The following is a 17,602-nucleotide window of genomic DNA, read 5'->3' as shown; positions in this document are numbered from 1 at the left end:
GAATATGTCAGCTGCAGCTCTTTTCAGTGTCCTAGTTGGAAATAAAGGGATCAACAGTAGTGCACAGGTTCATCTGATCACCCTGGTAACCTCACATGCCATGTTTAACTCAAAAAAATACTTAACCTTGTTCTGTGTTCAGAGATGAGCTACTCTGAGGTCATGGGAAAACATGACTTTTGTTTTATTTCATCTTAGTTCTTTGCAATATACGTTTCCTAAGCTAACATTTGAGTGTAGTAAGTTAGGTCTCCTCCGTCACTTGATTCTGCAGATCCAAATTGCTGTAGATTGAAAGCATTCATTCATATGTAAAGGCTCAGAGGAAAAAAATCCTTTTACAGCTATTTAACAAGGGAATAGAAAAATATATTTTTACAGAGATGTTTGTGAATTTTATTTATCTGAATCAAATAACTTGACAAATACAGCCCTCATGTTAGTTGTCTATTATTGCTGTTCATTGTATTATTTATTTGCTTGCATATGGCTTGTTCAGTGATGTAAAAAGTACAGAAATAAAGGCAGGCCTTGCCCTATAGTTTGTAATCGAAGGCCTATTTCTGCAGAGATTAGATGTGTGCATAAATTACACACATAAATAGTCCTATTTAAAGCTATGGTATTGCTCTGATGCATAAATATTTGAAGCTTCAAAGGAACGAAGGCTAAAATTTTTACTTTCCATGCTTCACCCTAGTTTAAATAAGGACTTTGTGATTGGCTTCATGAAGGATTTGTTTGAATGGCTCATATGTAAATTCATAAATTTACCCATACAAAGTTTGTCAATGTTCATGCTGAAAGCCATTTTATCACCATTTTTCGTGATAATTTTCTGCTTCTGCTACCACATCTGCATCTTTTCCTTCTCTACCTTCCAGAGTCGTAGGGAATCATGGAATCATATTTCATTGCAGAAGACCTTTAAGATCATAAAGTCAAACCATTACCTAACTCTACCAAGTCTGGTACTAAACCATGTCCCATAGCACCATATCTGTGTGTCTTTTAAAGACCTCCAGGGATGACCCTGGGGAGCCTATTCGAGTGTTTGATAACCATTTCAGTTTCTTCTAATACTCAATCTAAACTTCCCCTGGTGCAACTTGAGGCCATTTAGGCCATTTCTGCTCATCCTGTGACTTGTTACTAGGGAGAAGAGACTGACATCCACAATACTACAACCTCCTTTCAGGTAGTTTTAGAAAGCAAGGTCTCCTTTCAGCCTTTTCTCCAAACTAGACAACTCCAGTTCTCTCAGCCACTCCTCGTAAGACTTTTGCTCTATACACGTCACCAACTTCATTGCCGCCCTTTTCTGCACACTCTCTAGCAACTCAATGTCCTTCTTGTAGTGAGAGGCCCAAAACTGAACACAGTACCCAAGGTGTGGCCCCACAAGTTTTTAGTCTTGTTGCTCTCCTCTGAATTCTGTCCTGTTGGTTTAGATGCTTTTGAAGTAAAGTGGGCAAATGAGACACAGTACTTTAGCTTGGGTCTTATCTGGGCTGACTAAAGCAGAACTGCATTATGTAGCTAATCTCTTACTGCATCCCAATAATATAGTATTGCTTACTCAATTATGTTTAATATCTGTTATAAAGCTTGTTTCTTTTTCTGTGGAACTACACTAAGACTTGTTCTCTACCCTATCTTTATATAGCTGATTTTGCCTGCTTCAGGAAAGTTCTCGGTACTGTGTTGTGTAAGAGCACCATTTTTTTTCAGTCCAATGTCAAAGGTGTATCAAAACCTAAATTTATTCTCCAGTGCATGTGCAGTCTATCCCATCTTGAAGTCTCCTGCAGAATCAATGTATGTTCTACTTCATCCCATGTTAATATTAAATATTAACAGATATATGCGATACATTCTTGAGAATGCTGATTAGAACATATTTCTCATATGATTGCCAATTTGACTTTGCTTTGCCAATAATTGCTTTCAAAATATCCTATGAGAAAGTGCAAAAGTCTTACAAAAGTAAAGGGTTAAAAATCTACTATTTCTTCTCTAATCTATCAGTGTTGCTACACAGTCATGGAAAGGAATTAGATAAGTGTGGCAGGATTTGTTCTTGATTAATATACTTCACGTGACTCATCTCGCTGTTCTTTTCCTGGTGTTTATAAGTAGACTTTTTCTAGGAAAACAAGTTAAGCTGTCATGTTTTAATTTGTCAGCTTCTCCTTTTCTCACATTTCCATCTTCTGATGCCTGCCTTAGTCCCCAAGAGTTGTCAGAGGTAACTGCAATGGTTCTGAGGTGTCTGCTGATGGTTCTGAGATGTCTGCAGCCTTCTAAATTTCTTCAAGCTCTTAGAATTTTCCTGCATGAAGTTCTGCAAATCCAGCCAATCTGGAAATAGCTAAGCTATGTAATATTTTTTCATCTATTTTTTTGCTCTCATGCTGAGTCAGTCTGCTACTTAGGATATTAGCCATCTCTCTGCCACTGATCTTTCTGATGCACACAGATGCGAAAAATAAACCAACTGCTTCTGGCCTTCTTGAATTATCTGTCAGTAAATTTTCCTCTGTTGAACAGTAGATCAACACTTTTTATTTTCTTTGTTTTACTGATAATGTTCTTGTGGAGTATTTTTTGTATCTCTTGACATTTCTTGGTAGATGTGTCTCATACTTTTACTTTTCTAATTCTATCCTTAGTTTTTCAATTTTTGTTTTTATACTTGCCTTTTATAAACCACCTACTTTCTCCTTTCTGTACATTTTCTTCTTGTATTTCAGTGACGAGCTCTTTCTTTAAATTGAGTCTTTATTACGCCTTCTGGCTCTGTGCTATTATATATTGTATCTGTGGTTAGTATTGCTTCGTTAAGTAACTTCTAGCTTTAACATCTTTTACCTTACACTTGCTCCTCCATGAAGTGCTCCAGGAATTTAGCTATCAGTATTCTGGTTTTATGGAAGATTTTCTTCCTAGTCCATTGTTTCTACTTTGATGTTCTTACTTCCTTCTGTAAAGTTCTGACACTGGATCATTTCATGATCACCTTCACCCAAGTTACCTTCTGTCTCCAACTGATCTTTCTGTATTGGTCAGGATCAAATGTAGGTGAGCAAGCCTTCCTGCTGCTTTCTGCAGATTGTTGTGCTGTGCCTTAGCTTTCACCTTGTTTTTGTTCTGTACTTTTTGTCTGAATCAGATTTCTTCTAAATGCTCTCTTTTATCTGTTTCCATTAGGATGGAAGAGTTACTGACAAATCTTCATCCATATTATTTTTTTTTCACCTATAGTTTTATGCATTTTTGTGGCAGCTTATTGGCAGCTCTAAAGAACAGAAATAGGTGTTCATTTTCACTAATCTACTGCTGTAAAAGTCTCTTATATTTTTGTCTTAAACATATTTTAGCTCTCCTTTGAAGTATATTCCTAACTAGAGTTAAAATCTGCAAGCCAGAAAGATTGTGCTTTATTGATTTTTTTTTAAATCTTTTAAGAATGTAGAATTTTAAAATCATTTTCATAATGACTTCACTGCCTATTTAGCCAACCATTTACATATATATTTACCTTCAGTCGCATTGAACTTGATGAGGACTTGAAATCCTTTAAAAAGAAAGTGTAAGCAAAAATTATTAGTACTCAGAGTGATATCTCTGATTTTATTGTTTATTTGTGTATCTGTTTGAAACTGTTGTTCAGTGAGTTTGTTTGCATCAGAGGCATCTTTCAAAAGATTCTTCTATTATTAGCATGCTCTAACTGCATGCTTCACACAGTTCTAGAACCAAGAAATATGGAGGGATGTTCGACTGCCCTAGGCAACTAGTGATATGTTTAAGGATGTTGCTAGATCATGTAGAAGAAAAATTAGAGAGGCAAAAGCATAGTTAGAAATTAAACTGGCCGCTTCCGTGAAGGACAACAAAAAGCATTTTTATAAATATATTAATGCTAAAAAGAGGGGCAAGAGGAGCCTCCACTCTTTATTGGACGTGGAGGGTAACATTGTAACTAAGGGTGAGGAGAAGGCTGAGATTCTAAATACCTTCTTTGCCTCCATTTTCAACAGTAAGGCAGGAGGACTTCAGGATAACTGGCCTCCTGAGCTGGTCAATGGGGTCAAGGAGCAGTGTTGTACTCCTGAAATCCATGTGGAATTAGTTCGAGACTTGTTGAGTCACTTGGATATTCACAAGTCCATGGGACCTGATGGGATTCATCCTAGGGTGAATGTGCTGAGGAGTTGATGATGGCAAATGACTATAGAATTCTGGCAATCAATGAAGCAGATAGATGTGTAAATGTAGTAGGTCCTTATGAAATTGGAACTCAAATGAATATTTTGGTAGGTATGTTGTTAAGGGTTAGTATGAAGGATGAAGTAAGATGGAATGGTTTTGATGGTGATGTGGGGAGGGGGATTGATAGGAGATAAGGTTGGTGGGAATTGGTTGATGAAATGAATTATGGTGGGTGGTTGGGATGGGAAGGAAGATAATTAAGGTGAGAAGGAGTGGTGATGGGTAATAAGGGGGTGGTGGGTTTGGAGGGGTGGGTGGAGTAAGGGTAGGATGATTGGAAGGGGTATAGGGAAAAATATGATTTAGAAGGGAATTAGGGATGAAGGGGGAGGGTATGATGATAGAGGAGGGGGGTGGTTAGGAGGTGGGAAGGAAATGTGGTGGGGGGTTGGGGGAATATGAATGAGGATGAAGGGATAGTGGGGGGTAAAAATGGGTGATGGTGGGGAAAATGAAGGTGATTGTGATGGTGTGGTGGTGAGGGTGTGGGGTGGTGGATATGATGATGTTTGGGATGTGGTATAATTGAGGGGTGATGGGGGTGTTGAGTTGGGTATAGGGCTTGCAGAGGGACCTTGACAGGCTGGACAGATGGGCAGAGTCCAATCATGGATGGCATTCAACAAATCCAAGTGCCAGGTGCTGCACTTTGGCCACAACAACCCCATGCAGAGCTACAGGCTGGGGTCAGAGTGGCTGGAGAGCAGCCAGGTGGAAAGGGACCTGGGGGTACTGGTTGGCAGCCACCTGAACATGAGCCAGCAGTGTGCCCAGGTGGCTAAGAGAGCCAATGGCATCCTGGCCTGCATCAGGAATAGTGTGGCCAGCAGGAGCAGGGAGGTCATTGTACCCCTGTACACAGCACTGGTTAGGCCACACCTGGAGTACTGTGTCCAGTTCTGGGCCCCTCAGTTTAGGAAAGATGTTGAATTGCTGGAGCATGTCCAGAGAAGGGCAACGAGGCTGGTGAGAGGCCTTGAGCACAAGCCCTATGAGGAGAGGCTGAGGGAGCTGGGACTGTTTAGCCTGGAGAAGAGGAAGCTCAGGGGTGACCTCATTGCTGTCTACAACTACCTGAAGGGAGGTTGTAGCCAGGAGGGGTTTGGTCTCTTCTCCCAGGCAACCAGCAGCAGAACAAGAGGACACAGTCTCAAGCTGCGCCAGGGGAGGTTTAGGCTGGAGGTGAGGAGAAAGTTCTTCACAGAGAGAGTGGTTGGCCATTGGAATGGGCTGCCCAGGGAGGTGGTGGAGTCACCATCCCTGGAGGTGTTCAAGAGGGGATTGGACGTGGCACTTGGTGCAATGGTTTAGATAGTCATGAGGTTTAGGGTGACAGGTTGGACTCGATCTTTGAGGTCTCTTCCACACTTCTTGATTCTATGATTCTATGATTCTGTGATTCTGGTGGGACAGAAATTTTTCTAATTTAATAAGTCTTTGGAAAATTGTTGACTTATTAATGAGAAAAATCAGAAAGCCCAATTTAATTTTATTGATTTGCTTTTTCTGAGACTTCTTGTAAGGTATAAGTAGAAATTAAAAACCATTTGCATTGTTTTCCATAAACAGGCTTCTCTGTTAAGATTGTCTTATCTTTACTGATTTCTGTCATATGCTGTCCTCATTTTCCCCTTGCCTGCTGACCTATAGTCTCCTGGTGCATTTGTAACTCCTAGCAGTATTTGATTAGTACAAGGACTTTGTCATGTCATTAAACCTGTGAGAGTTAATGAACAAGATGCCCAACTTAAGAAAAGCAATACCTGGCAACCCAGCAGTTCATGACATGTTTTGTCGTGCTTCCAACCTGTCTGTTCTGCCTTTGAATAGTAAAAGGGGCTAAAGGAGGAGAGAATTTCTGTACTGGGGGACTGAATGGCAGAGGCAGCTGCATATGGAGGAATGCTGTTGTGCTCACTGTGGGTCCAGAGTAGCAAGCAGAAGAGCTGTCTATGCCTGCATAGCCTCAGATCTGGTGTGATGTTTGGCCACTGCACACTTCATTAGTAGTTTAGAATGTTTAATGTGAATTTGTTACTGATCTTCACATGTCATGTCACCGTTTTAATTAAGAGCCAAGTTTGTCTTCAGGATATCTTCAAAGAGCCTTTTCTGCTCATGTCCCCTGGGCAGAGCTGAGACTTATACATCATTTGTTTTTGCAGCCTCTTTGTTTCTTTTTTTTTTTAATTTTAGCCTTTATTTTACTTTACTGCTCAACCTTTCATTTTTTTTTTCCAGACACCTCTTATTGAACCTCACATCCCACATCGTCCTACTAAAATCATTTCACAGGTAATAGGCCATAATTGTGCTGTAGAGCCAGGTCATCAAACAAATGAAAATAACTCCTGTTGCCAACAGTGTGATTTGTATCAGCTGAAGTGATGCTTTTTGTTAGATGTAATAAGTATGTGAGATGCAGAATCCTGAATGTGTACTACATTGCTCTGCAAAATAAATTATCCGTGCAAGGAATTTTAATTTAAGGGAAAGAGAACTTGTGTTTTGTTTTGCAGAAGGCGATACAGAGGTTGTGGAAAGTTTAAAATCTGTGTGTCTTGGTCCCTTTTGTTTTTTCCTCCAAGGTTCCTTCAGAAAAAATCCTCAGAGCTGGAAAGATTTTGAGGAATACAATTCTGTCCCGAGCCCCTCACATGATAAGAGATCGTAAATACCATCTGAAGACTTACAGGTGTGTGAGCTGATTGTATTGTCTCTGAATTTTTATGCCTGCCATCCTCTGATTTGTGATTTATGCCTTACTGTATTTGAAGGTTTAAAAAGGTCTGAAATTACTCTGTGCTGCTGTTTTAGTCTGAATGTTATAGAGTCTTTGATGGACCTAGTAAACCTTTTCTGAAGTAATTTGACTGGAAATGGAGTCTGTGATTGTGGACAGAACATTCACATACAAAAACTCTTGCAAAGTTAATAGCATAGTTAGCTGGAATATTCTGTGCCATATCAAGTTAAAAGGTTCACATACCAGTAAGAGGTAATAGGAAAGTTCATTAATATATTATGTTACTGTACTGATTGCTACAGCAGTGCTGCTCACTGTGGAGTTCTGGAAATTCACCTGGTGAGAAACATTCCTTATGCAGATTTTCTGCTCTATTTAAATTCTCTTTTTTTCCAATGCATTGCCAGGCTTTCTCATCTTCCTGCTGGTGGCAGCACTGTCCTGCTGAAGTATGCTAACTGGCACTAGTAGAACATGAATGTGACTTACAGGAGTCAGGTTCTATCGACCATTGGTTTAAGCAACAATCCATTTTTTTAGTGTCTGATGTGTAAATCAAATACCTAATGCATTATTCAGCATATATTTAAATAAAATTTGGTTTTAAGTCTCCGGTATATGTCTTTTTTTAAATTGTAGATCAATATGTTGCTGGTCTGCTTTTGAGATAAGTGCATTAATTTTCCATATTTCAGTCCAAAATGTATTTTAAATTATGCAAGGTATTTGGAGCTTGTGATCTGAGAGTATATCATGATGTGATAATGCTTGTTGTTCGAGAAGAACAAAAGAGCATGTGTGATAAATGAAGACCAATGCTGGTCCAAATAGCTGTACCATTTTATCTTGTACAAAACTGCAAAATACTCTTGCTGTCCTGTCTTTGGAGTTTTTGGATATAGAATGCCAAAATTTAGACTGGATTCAGGAAAGGAAAAGTTTTGTCATCAAAATGGAATTATAATTGGAAGTGTTATTTAAGCTAAGTTCCAGCAGTTTCAGTATTATCTATCTCCTTGGTCTCTGAAAGTGATGCATGAAGTGGGGAGTCATAAGAGCCTGTCTAGAAGGACTAGCCAACTTCCTCTCTGTTCTTCATGTGATCAGTTAGAGATTTGTAAGTTTTTGATAAATTGCTTATTTGCTTCTGTTCTGCTGACCTAGGGAGTGTTACAGTAAAGAATTTTACTTAGGGACCATGTGGCTTATTAGTGTTTTCCCCCTACTTGAACATTCTCCAGAACTTGAGGCCTGCTATTGTCTGCCTCCAGATCAATCAGAAGCTGCAAGGTGACCAGCAGCTAGCATGAGATAGTCTCAGAAACACTGTAGAGCCACAAAATGATGTCCCCAAATACAGTGTGGCTGGAGGTTGGTTACAAATGGAAGAACACTCACTTGACACTTTTCCTGTAGAAGCTGTTCTCATTAGCAAAGCTTTTACAGTGTTAGATTACTGTTTTCATGCAGGGTTCTGGAAAGTGTGAGGCTTTTGCTATCCTATGGTATACAGAGAAGATTTCCTTTGAAATCTAGGTTGGAGGTTGTTGCACTGGTGCAACAGGTTTTGTACTAAGTGATAAAGGCCCACTGTGATCCTCTGAAGTTTGCATTTCCCAAAATATCTGTTGCTGCTGAGGCAATCCTCTCAAAAATAAACAGCCTCCCTGGAATTTCAGGCATATACACAGAGATGGTGACATTATATTTTCTACAGTGAGATTTGACTAAGATTATATAGAGGTCAATGTATCAGTGTTCTTGGCAGACACTGTGTAGTCTTTCTCTTGGCTAGCTCCCTTTTCATTTATTTTTATTTATTCTTCAGGCAATGCTGTGTGGGGACAGAACTAGTTGACTGGATGATCCAGCAAAGTCCTTGTGTCCATTCACGAACTCAGGCTGTTGGCATGTGGCAAGTATTGCTGGAAGAAGGTGTTCTCAACCATGGTAAGATAAAGAAAATCAGGATCTTGACTAAAACATAGATGACATGTAACATAAGTGAAAAAGAAATGCTACAGAGCAGCCGGTTCATTCATAAGCTATGTATTACACAAACTGAGCTACATAAAAGATTTGCAGCATTTGGAAGTAAATGTGAGCTTTTGTGTTTGCTTAGATCCATAATTTTGGAATGCTTTTCAGTGTTTCTGGAATGGTTCCAAAATTCAGTACTCCAAATATTCCAGTGCATAGATCTGGGATTTTATGTCAATTTTCTGACTGTATTTTACCTTGACTTTCAGTTTCTATTTGGCAGGATTTACTTGGTAACAGATTATTATAGCCCTCAAGAGGGTAGCTTTCTAAAGCAGTATTCATATCTGAAGCTTTGCATGTACAGTTTTATTAAGTTCAAAAGAGCAGTTCTATTACAGTACACTGCCATTTATCCTCTGTTGTGCTTTCCATATACTAGGGAGAAATTTCCATTCTGAAAAGACAGATGATTTCCACCGTTTCCTTACACTAAGGGCTCTAACCTTAATTCTGTCAAATATTTCATTAAACTCCCAGGGCAAGCTATTGCAAGCTGCATCACAGTGTCCAGCTCAACACATCACTCTGACTTGCTTGGAAGACCAAGACATAGTCCCCTACGTCATAGCCTCTCTTTAGCAGTCTTCTCTTGGTAGTCTTTCCATTAATGTCTTCCACCAGGACACGTCAAGGAACCTGCCCGTGGAATTATGTCTTGATGCTGTATATTTCTGGCACATCAGGAAGAGTTTAGATGCTTTTGTAACCTTTTATCTCTGCCTGAAACATGTGGGGCAAGGTATTCACACTAGAGGACACCTCTTCATAATGTAATAATTTCTCCAGTGTGAATTGTTTCCTTGAGTGAATGTTTTGAAACAATAAGAACAGCAACAGCAAAAGCACACACGTGAGCACACACAGCCACAGTGCACACATGTGACAACCTTTTGGAAAGTATTGGTAGTATACAATTTAGATGTGTACCCTTCGAGCTATTTAACATGGATATATAGAATCATAGAATGGTTTAGGTTGGAAGAGACCTTCAAAGGTCATCCAATCCAACCCCCCTGCAGCCAGCAGTGACATCCTCCACTAGATCAGGTTCCCCAGAGCCTTGTTGAGCCTGACCTTGAGTATCTCCAGGGGTGGGTCCTCAATTACCTCCCTGGGCAAACTGTTCCTGTGTTCCACCACCCTCACAATAAAGAACTTGTTCCTAACATGCAGTCTAAATCTACTCTTCTCACACTGCTCTGAAACTTATCAAAGAATCTAACTTACCACTACTCAGTCCTAAACCATGTAAGGTAATGAGCTGGGCACTTTAAAAAAGGTAGTTCATACGCTTGCAGTTTCTCTGTATCTTTCTTTCCCTTCTTAACTAATTTATCTGTGATGTATACAATGCTATGCAGATTTCTACAAAATTACATTTGAGAAGAGTTTAGTGTTTGTTATGTTGTGTTCTTTTCAGTGGATCAGGAACACCACTTTCAAGACAAATATTTATTTTATCGATTTTTGGACGATGAGTGTGAAGATGCCCCTTTGCCAACCGAGGAGGAGAAAAAGGAGTGTGATGAGGAGCTACAGGACACTATGTTGCTTCTGTCTCAGATTGGGCCAGATGCTCACATGAGGATGATTCTCAGAAAACCGTAAGCAGAATACTGAGTTAATATTATAGAGAAGCCTTTCTCATGGCATGCAAACAGAGGAATCTACATTTATTATCAGGCATCCTTTGGTCAGTTATTTTAGTTCAGTGCCAGTTTGTTTAACCTCTAAAGTTTTTCAGTACATATTAAGTTCCTTTTTAGTGCTTATTAATGCCCATAAGTTGAACTGTGCCTTGGGAATAACCATCAAAGGCCCTGAATGCCTTTCTACTCACTTTGAGGAAGATGCTGCATTATACATTTTTATTTCATTTCAGTTTCCCCAAAATTAAGTTGCAGATAACAGAGTAATGCTCTGTTAACACTTTCTGTGTAGACATTCAATTCAATTAACTATGCTACACTCAGGTATTGTGAGTGAGTATAGTGGTAGGATGTCAGCACAGCAGGTACCTTCCAATTACAGTTGTCAGTGGCAGCCATTAATTAGATTCATCCTTGGTAGAACTTTATTGAATGAAGATAGACTGGACCTGTTGTAGTTTGCTAGCACGGTGTGAGATGTGGCTCTCCGGGTTAATTTATGCATTCTTTTTGTTATAAAATCAATACATTAAAAAAAAAAGAAGCAGCTTTCTGTACCTAGGCCACAGAGAATGTCTGCCTAAAGCTTTTCATAGCTATCAGATCACGTCCTCTCATGCATCAGCTGGCTAACCATCCTTTCAGCAATACATTCTGGTCACACTGGAAACTGTGCTAAAGGCCTTTTTTACAGACAGCTTTATAGTGACTTCAAAGCAACCAGTATAAACTCTGTTTGACCCTCCATTGAAGACAACCTCTTCATTATGCAGGTAGTATTTAGGGGCCACTGAAGACATATTTTACTGCTAATTGAGAGCACCAAGAATAATAAATTACATAAGGTCATCTTCACTGAAGATTTACTTGTAAGGGTCAGTTCAAGAAAGGTAAGTACACAAAGCAGGATCCTCTTCCTTTGAGGCCGTTAGCAAAATTTGTATTTGCTATGGGATAGGATTAGGCCCTGCCTACAGAGTGAGAACATTTTTTATACTAAAAATGTTTTGAGTCCACTTAACATAAGTTGCTCCTGTTCTGTTTCCATTTGTACCCTTTCCCTGTTCCATTCTTGCCTGTGTTGCCTGTTTGGATCATAAGTTCATTTAGTTGGCACTTTTCCCAAAACTTGCTAAAACCATTGAATTTCAAAAAGTATCATTAGATAATTGTGCTTATGAAACAGTAACAGTTTTAAAAGTATAAATTCTCTTTCCTCTGTTTATTAGAGGTTTAGTCAAATGCAACCTAGGAGCACTCAATCCTAGTCATACAAAACACATAGACAAACCAGACTGGGAGCATGGTGCTTCCAAACAACCCTTATGGTGTCAGGGAACTGAGGTCTTATCTCCTCGCAGAGATGTCCTGTGCATTTTCCACTGAGGAGTGAAAGAGAGCTTCTTGCATCCTTGAGCAGACACTAGTCATTAGGAGATTGTGAGCAGTGCTACGTGCTGTGACCCTGCACCTCTGTACTATCTGCCTTGACTCAGACTGACTGAGCAGGTTGGCTGTTGCAGAATTGCCCCTTCAGGTTATCGTGACTTTTGACTGCCTACTATATTTGCTTTCCATCATGACTTGCAGAGCAGCCAGTGTAAGTTTACTCTTGCAGGATCAATACTGGTTATTGCTGACACTCCTTGCAGAGACCTGAAAGACTGGGATGATGCTGTGGAAAGTACTGCTCTTCTGTCTGTGTCATCACTTGCACAGCTTCATCTGAAAAGAATATTCATAGGGGATTTTTCATGCAACATAGGGAGATTGACAGTCATCTGACATCTTTTCCTATCCTTGTCTCTGGAAGTGCTTATTTTTGCTGCCCTTTGCTGATGGAAGCAAGCATGTACTGCTAGACACCACATTAGCTACTGTTCCAGTATTCGCTTTACATGTTTTTTGTTAGTTGAAAATCCACCCTGGGCTGAGCTGTGTCAAAGCTGTTAAAATCCATGTGCATCCTCAGAGTCCTGCTAGCTTTGACTAGGCACCATTACAGCTGCTGAAAGTTCAAGGAATTGTCAGGGCTTTAGCGACACTGGCTCTAGCTGACCTGAGCAGGACTCACAGTTTTCAAACCAGCACAGCTGCATTTTATATAGTCACCATTTCCAGAGAGGTCGCAGAACTCAGATAATTACCCTGAAAGAAATAAGACAATATTCTTTGATGAGAAGATTACTTTGGGAATGTGATTGTATAATGAAGCTGTTGCTTTGAAAGGTACTTTCTATTGTTCAAAAGCTGAAAATCTCTAGCAAAAGTGTCACTTGTTTTGACAGATGATTTTAAAAATTCTCTGTTTATTACATTAACTGCAGCATTTTAACTGTCAAACTGTGAAAGAATGTTCTATAGTTTAAAAAACAGAATAAAGCTCAGGGAATTTTTTTTCAGGCTCTTGCTGCTATTGGGTGGGTTGTTTTTTTCTTTGGAAACACATACAGTGAATGTGAAAAATAGCTTTTTGTGAAGCAGCAAACAGCTCTCTGCCCCTTATAATGCCTGGACCACAGGTGCAGACCTTGATCAAGTCCTTACAGAAATTCCTTAGAAACCCTTTCTTAAAAGCCCTTCCTTACAAGTGTTTCCATTCTTCAGTAGGAAAATACATCCTGAAAACATTTTTCTAGTTATTTTTATTTAATCGTATTGGTGTTCAGTTATAGTTAGCTAGATGGTAAACTCTGATTAAATAGGATGCTATAATACAAAGCTAAGTGCAATAACAACAGGAGTCTTTAAAGGGGGAATGATACTCATCAAACAGTATTTAACTCAGATGGTGTTATATATTCTATTATTTCTTAAAGCTCTAGGCTACAGTATGCTAGCAGTATGAATGAAACCATAAATCTGTTTTACATATTCTTGGTGACTTCACTGAACAAATTGCTTTCAGAGTACAAAGACTGTTTGACTCAACATGTGATCAGTAATCAAATTTTAGTGTCACTTGCAGAAGTAAGATAACAGGATCCTAGGGAGAAGAAGGGAAAACAAATCTAAACATGGTAAACATCAGAAAAAATGCATACAATAAAGTAGTAATGTAATTACTGCTAGGAATCTATAGGTTCTGTAGGTCTTGTAAAAGTTAAGCAAGATACATTTATTTTCTTGTTCTCAATTTTTTTTAGATATTCCACACAGATGTTAGTTTTAAGAACCATATTGGATTTCTCCATAAATCATAGAATCATAGAATAGTTTCAGTTGGAAGGGATCTTTAAAGGTCATCTAGTCCAACCCCAAAAAAGATTCTAAACAACAACATAATGACATTTAAGTTTTTGGTAGTTTCCTGCTGATGACATTTAATAAACCAAGTGATATTCCTGGGACAGGAAATACAGATTATCTTTCCATATATCAGTTCACTGACAGTTAAAAGTGTTGTATGTGGTAAATGGTTTTTATGGAGTTAATCATGGTGCACTGCTTCAAGTAGAAAGATTATGTAATTAGTTTCTGTGCTAGAGTAAGTGAACATACATTCACTTTCACACTCAGACTCAGGTAGTAGGGAAAATTATTCATGTTTCCTATATATTCTTTATGGTACTTGAAGACAAAATTTGTACTCTGGAAATATATGCTTTTTTGACATGCAATCACAACGTTATGGGGTCTCTGACCTTCTCCCTTTTTCTTATTATCTGTGAATTTTCTAGTTAGCTGTGTAATAGAAATAATCAATTCTATTGCTTGTCTGTAGATGGTTTATCAATGGCAAAGTACTATGTTATTGTCAACATTCTAGTCACAGAGAGGCTCGATGGCTCTGACCTTGATAAATTCTCCAAACACTGAACAGTTTTTATTGATCAGTTAATATCACCTGAGTTCTCCTGTCCATTAATGGGTAGCCTTGTTCTCTACCTATTCCGTTTATTATCCTGCCTATAACCATCTATTGCTGTTAGAATGTGTCCCCTGCAGAAACTAGGTCTTTACACAGCAGGATCCTACAAATCAACATCAGTGGGTCACTACACAGGTTTTACAGAAGCAGTGGTGCCTAATATCTCTCCATGTGACATCTGCAGGAGCAGAAGTAAAGACTGGGTACATCCACTATAGATTGTCAGTCCTCCCAATGTGCTAACACAGGAGGCAAATAGACATACTGAAGGGAGTGTTCCCCTTTGTCTTGATCAAGACCTGATGTAGTGAGACATCATCCTTTTATATTTTAATTTCTCATAGAAATTTGTTAGTGACACTATGCTTCTCATTTTCCAAGACATGCTGATTTTCCAAGCATGTAGTGAAGTTGTTAATTCCTATAGGAAGTATTATTTATTAAAATTAATACCTTATTTTCTTAAATCACCAGTCAAATGTAGCTAGTACTGGCTTAATTTAATTTTGTACTTAATTAACCTGCTACTGCCCCACATAAACCACTAGGAATGGCAGCCAGCTTTAAAGCCAAATTTAGAAATAGTAAGGAGTATTTTGTGTCACTAGAGGGCATAGCAGTACAAAGCAGTTTCTCCTCCCAGTTTATTCCATTCTGTATGAGAAAAGAATAATTTCATCAAAACCAGGTTTTTTGTCTGAAATTATCTTTAATCTGGTTAATGACAACTGCATGACATTGGGAAGTTTAGAACAGATGAAAAATATAGCTTGATTAGCAGGGAAGATATCAGTTGTCCATATGCTTTCTATTACTTCTTCAGTAATCTTTCATCCAAAAGGAGTCTTCATCAAACTTCTGTTGCAGAAAGACAGAGTGTAACTCCAAAGTGACACAATTGATGGGTGCTCTGTCTGCCTCACACGTGATCTAGACAGACTGTTCAACCAAGAGGTGATGAGACAGAAAACCTAGAGAACACTGTTTCTTTATATAGAATCATAGAATTGTTAGGGTTGGAAGGGACCTCAAGGATCATCTAGTTCATATATGACTTTCCCAATCTTCTAAATGCTAGACTCTCCAGTAATATTGAAATTTAAGGAGAAAAACGTCTTTTGGAAGGGTTTATTGAGACATTTCTTTTGAGGCTGTCTAAAGATTCAACTTTGCTATTAATTCTTTTGACATCACACATTGCAGACAGTGGGAGTTGAATCTGCACACTGGGCTGTTCTAGTCAACATGAGCATGTAAACCTTCCCTTTGGAACTCCTGCCCCTGGACTTTCTGTATTCCATTTCTTCACATTTCAAATTTATCCTCACCCCCTCTTATGACTAGGTTGCTCTTCTGGCATTGGCCCATTGATTGTTTACTTATATTCTGCTTTTCACACATCTAAACCATATTGTTTGAAAGGACTTAGTCTTATAAAAGTAAGTTGACATAATGCTTAATATTTTTTTTCTGTGTTTGTGCAACTCTATGCTCTGTTTGAAATGGTATCCTTTTAGAAAACAAGAGTTGTATTAGACACTAACTGAAGAAAATCTTTTGAGTGATCAGGACCTACTCAACAGTTCCTACAACTCCTTCTCATGGGTACCGTTTATTTGACCCTCCCAAGGGTCTCTGACACACTGCAGTCCTCAGAGTATTTCTGTCCTTTTTTAGAAATCAGAAGATTTTCCAGTGTCTAGACTAGAAAACACAATTATTTCAGTCATGGTGGCAGCCTCTTTCCTTGCTGTGCTGTGGGAGGATTATTCCTCTATCAATGCATGCTTTTTATTAATGGCAGCTTCTTGTATTTTTCAGTGAGAGAAGCTCCGACTACTGAGTGGTTCTTATTTACCTTTGTGGCTAAACAACAGGACTTAGCATTTACTGTGTACCAGCCATTTAATGTCCTCCAAGGTGCACTGCTGCCTCTTCCAGTTTGTTCAGCAGAAATTCATGCACTCCTTTACAAACCACTGCTACTGCCTGTTTGCTACAATAGTTAGTGCCACATGTGAAAGTGCAGGTCCCACAGACAGGAGTCCTTCTGGAAGGAACAGATCTTTGTATACCATTTCTGATTTATCTGACCATTTTGCATATAAAATATTTACTTTCATCAGTAAAGCTGCCTAAATAGAGTCTCTCTGAGGTGGTTGCCATAGCTGCTGCTTGGAGTCATTCAGATGGTTTTGTAGCAGTTCTATCCTTCCTGTGTTTCAGTTCTCCAGCCAGAATCATTGTTCAGTCCCTGTTTACTGAGCACGAACCCTTCAGTAGACAGTACAACAGCATTTGTTGTTGTTTTGTACTTCTCTAAAGTTTTGGCCATTTATTGCATTTTACCATCTTTTTATCTTTTCTCTTCAGGCCTGGACAGAGAACTGTAGATGACCTAGAATTTATATATGAAGAACTTCTTCACATTAAGGCCTTATCTCATCTTTCTACCACAGTAAGTAGTTTTAAAATTATAACATCACCAGAAAGGAGGTTTGCATTACTGATTTCTGGTACTTTTTTAGAATTGGAGCACCTATAACTCTTTCAAGTTTTAGTATTTATACTTTCCATGCAAAGTTATTTCCACCTGTGAGGACCATCCAAGCACGATGCAGATGTAGGTTGACTTTTGGATGTCAGGTACAATTTTTCTTGTGTTTTTCTGCAAAACCCCTATCTCACTTGGCAGAGACACCTTTGTCTGGATTCATATCCGAGTTTAATCTGACCTGACACCTGGGACTGTGATGCTACGTAGTTTTGCAGAATAGACACCTGATTTCTGAACTTTAAGAAGTATTGGCTTGAGCCAGTTTGGAGGAGGAATTACGCAGTGCAGAAAAGTGTCCTGTGTAGTGCTGGCTTGTTGGAGTTTGGATGAGTGAAGGAAACCTCATCAGACACCTTCTTTATGAGTGGACAAGAGCTTTGCAGAGAACCAAGAATAAATGAAATAGATAAAATGCATCATTTGCACACTTTGTAAACAACTATAACAGGCTAAATAGCTCT

The 17,602-nt window shown here is 38.9% G+C and overlaps 1 protein-coding gene across 1 annotated transcript in view; it reads left to right on the top strand.

Annotated features, from left to right (window-relative positions):
* Nucleotides 1-17,602, top strand: part of RAPGEF4 (Rap guanine nucleotide exchange factor 4) — a 144,817-nt gene that overhangs the window by 86,356 nt on the left and 40,859 nt on the right. Inside the window, exons 7-11 of the mRNA XM_054381362.1 lie at nucleotides 6,517-6,570; nucleotides 6,864-6,970; nucleotides 8,850-8,971; nucleotides 10,485-10,668; nucleotides 16,958-17,042. Coding sequence (XP_054237337.1) covers nucleotides 6,517-6,570; nucleotides 6,864-6,970; nucleotides 8,850-8,971; nucleotides 10,485-10,668; nucleotides 16,958-17,042 — 552 coding nt within the window. The remainder of the gene's footprint in view (nucleotides 1-6,516; nucleotides 6,571-6,863; nucleotides 6,971-8,849; nucleotides 8,972-10,484; nucleotides 10,669-16,957; nucleotides 17,043-17,602) is intronic.

Source organism: Indicator indicator, chromosome 5, assembly GCF_027791375.1.
Source record: "Indicator indicator isolate 239-I01 chromosome 5, UM_Iind_1.1, whole genome shotgun sequence".
Taxonomy (NCBI): Eukaryota; Metazoa; Chordata; class Aves; order Piciformes; family Indicatoridae; genus Indicator; species Indicator indicator.
This window is presented reverse-complemented; position numbering and strand designations above follow the sequence as displayed.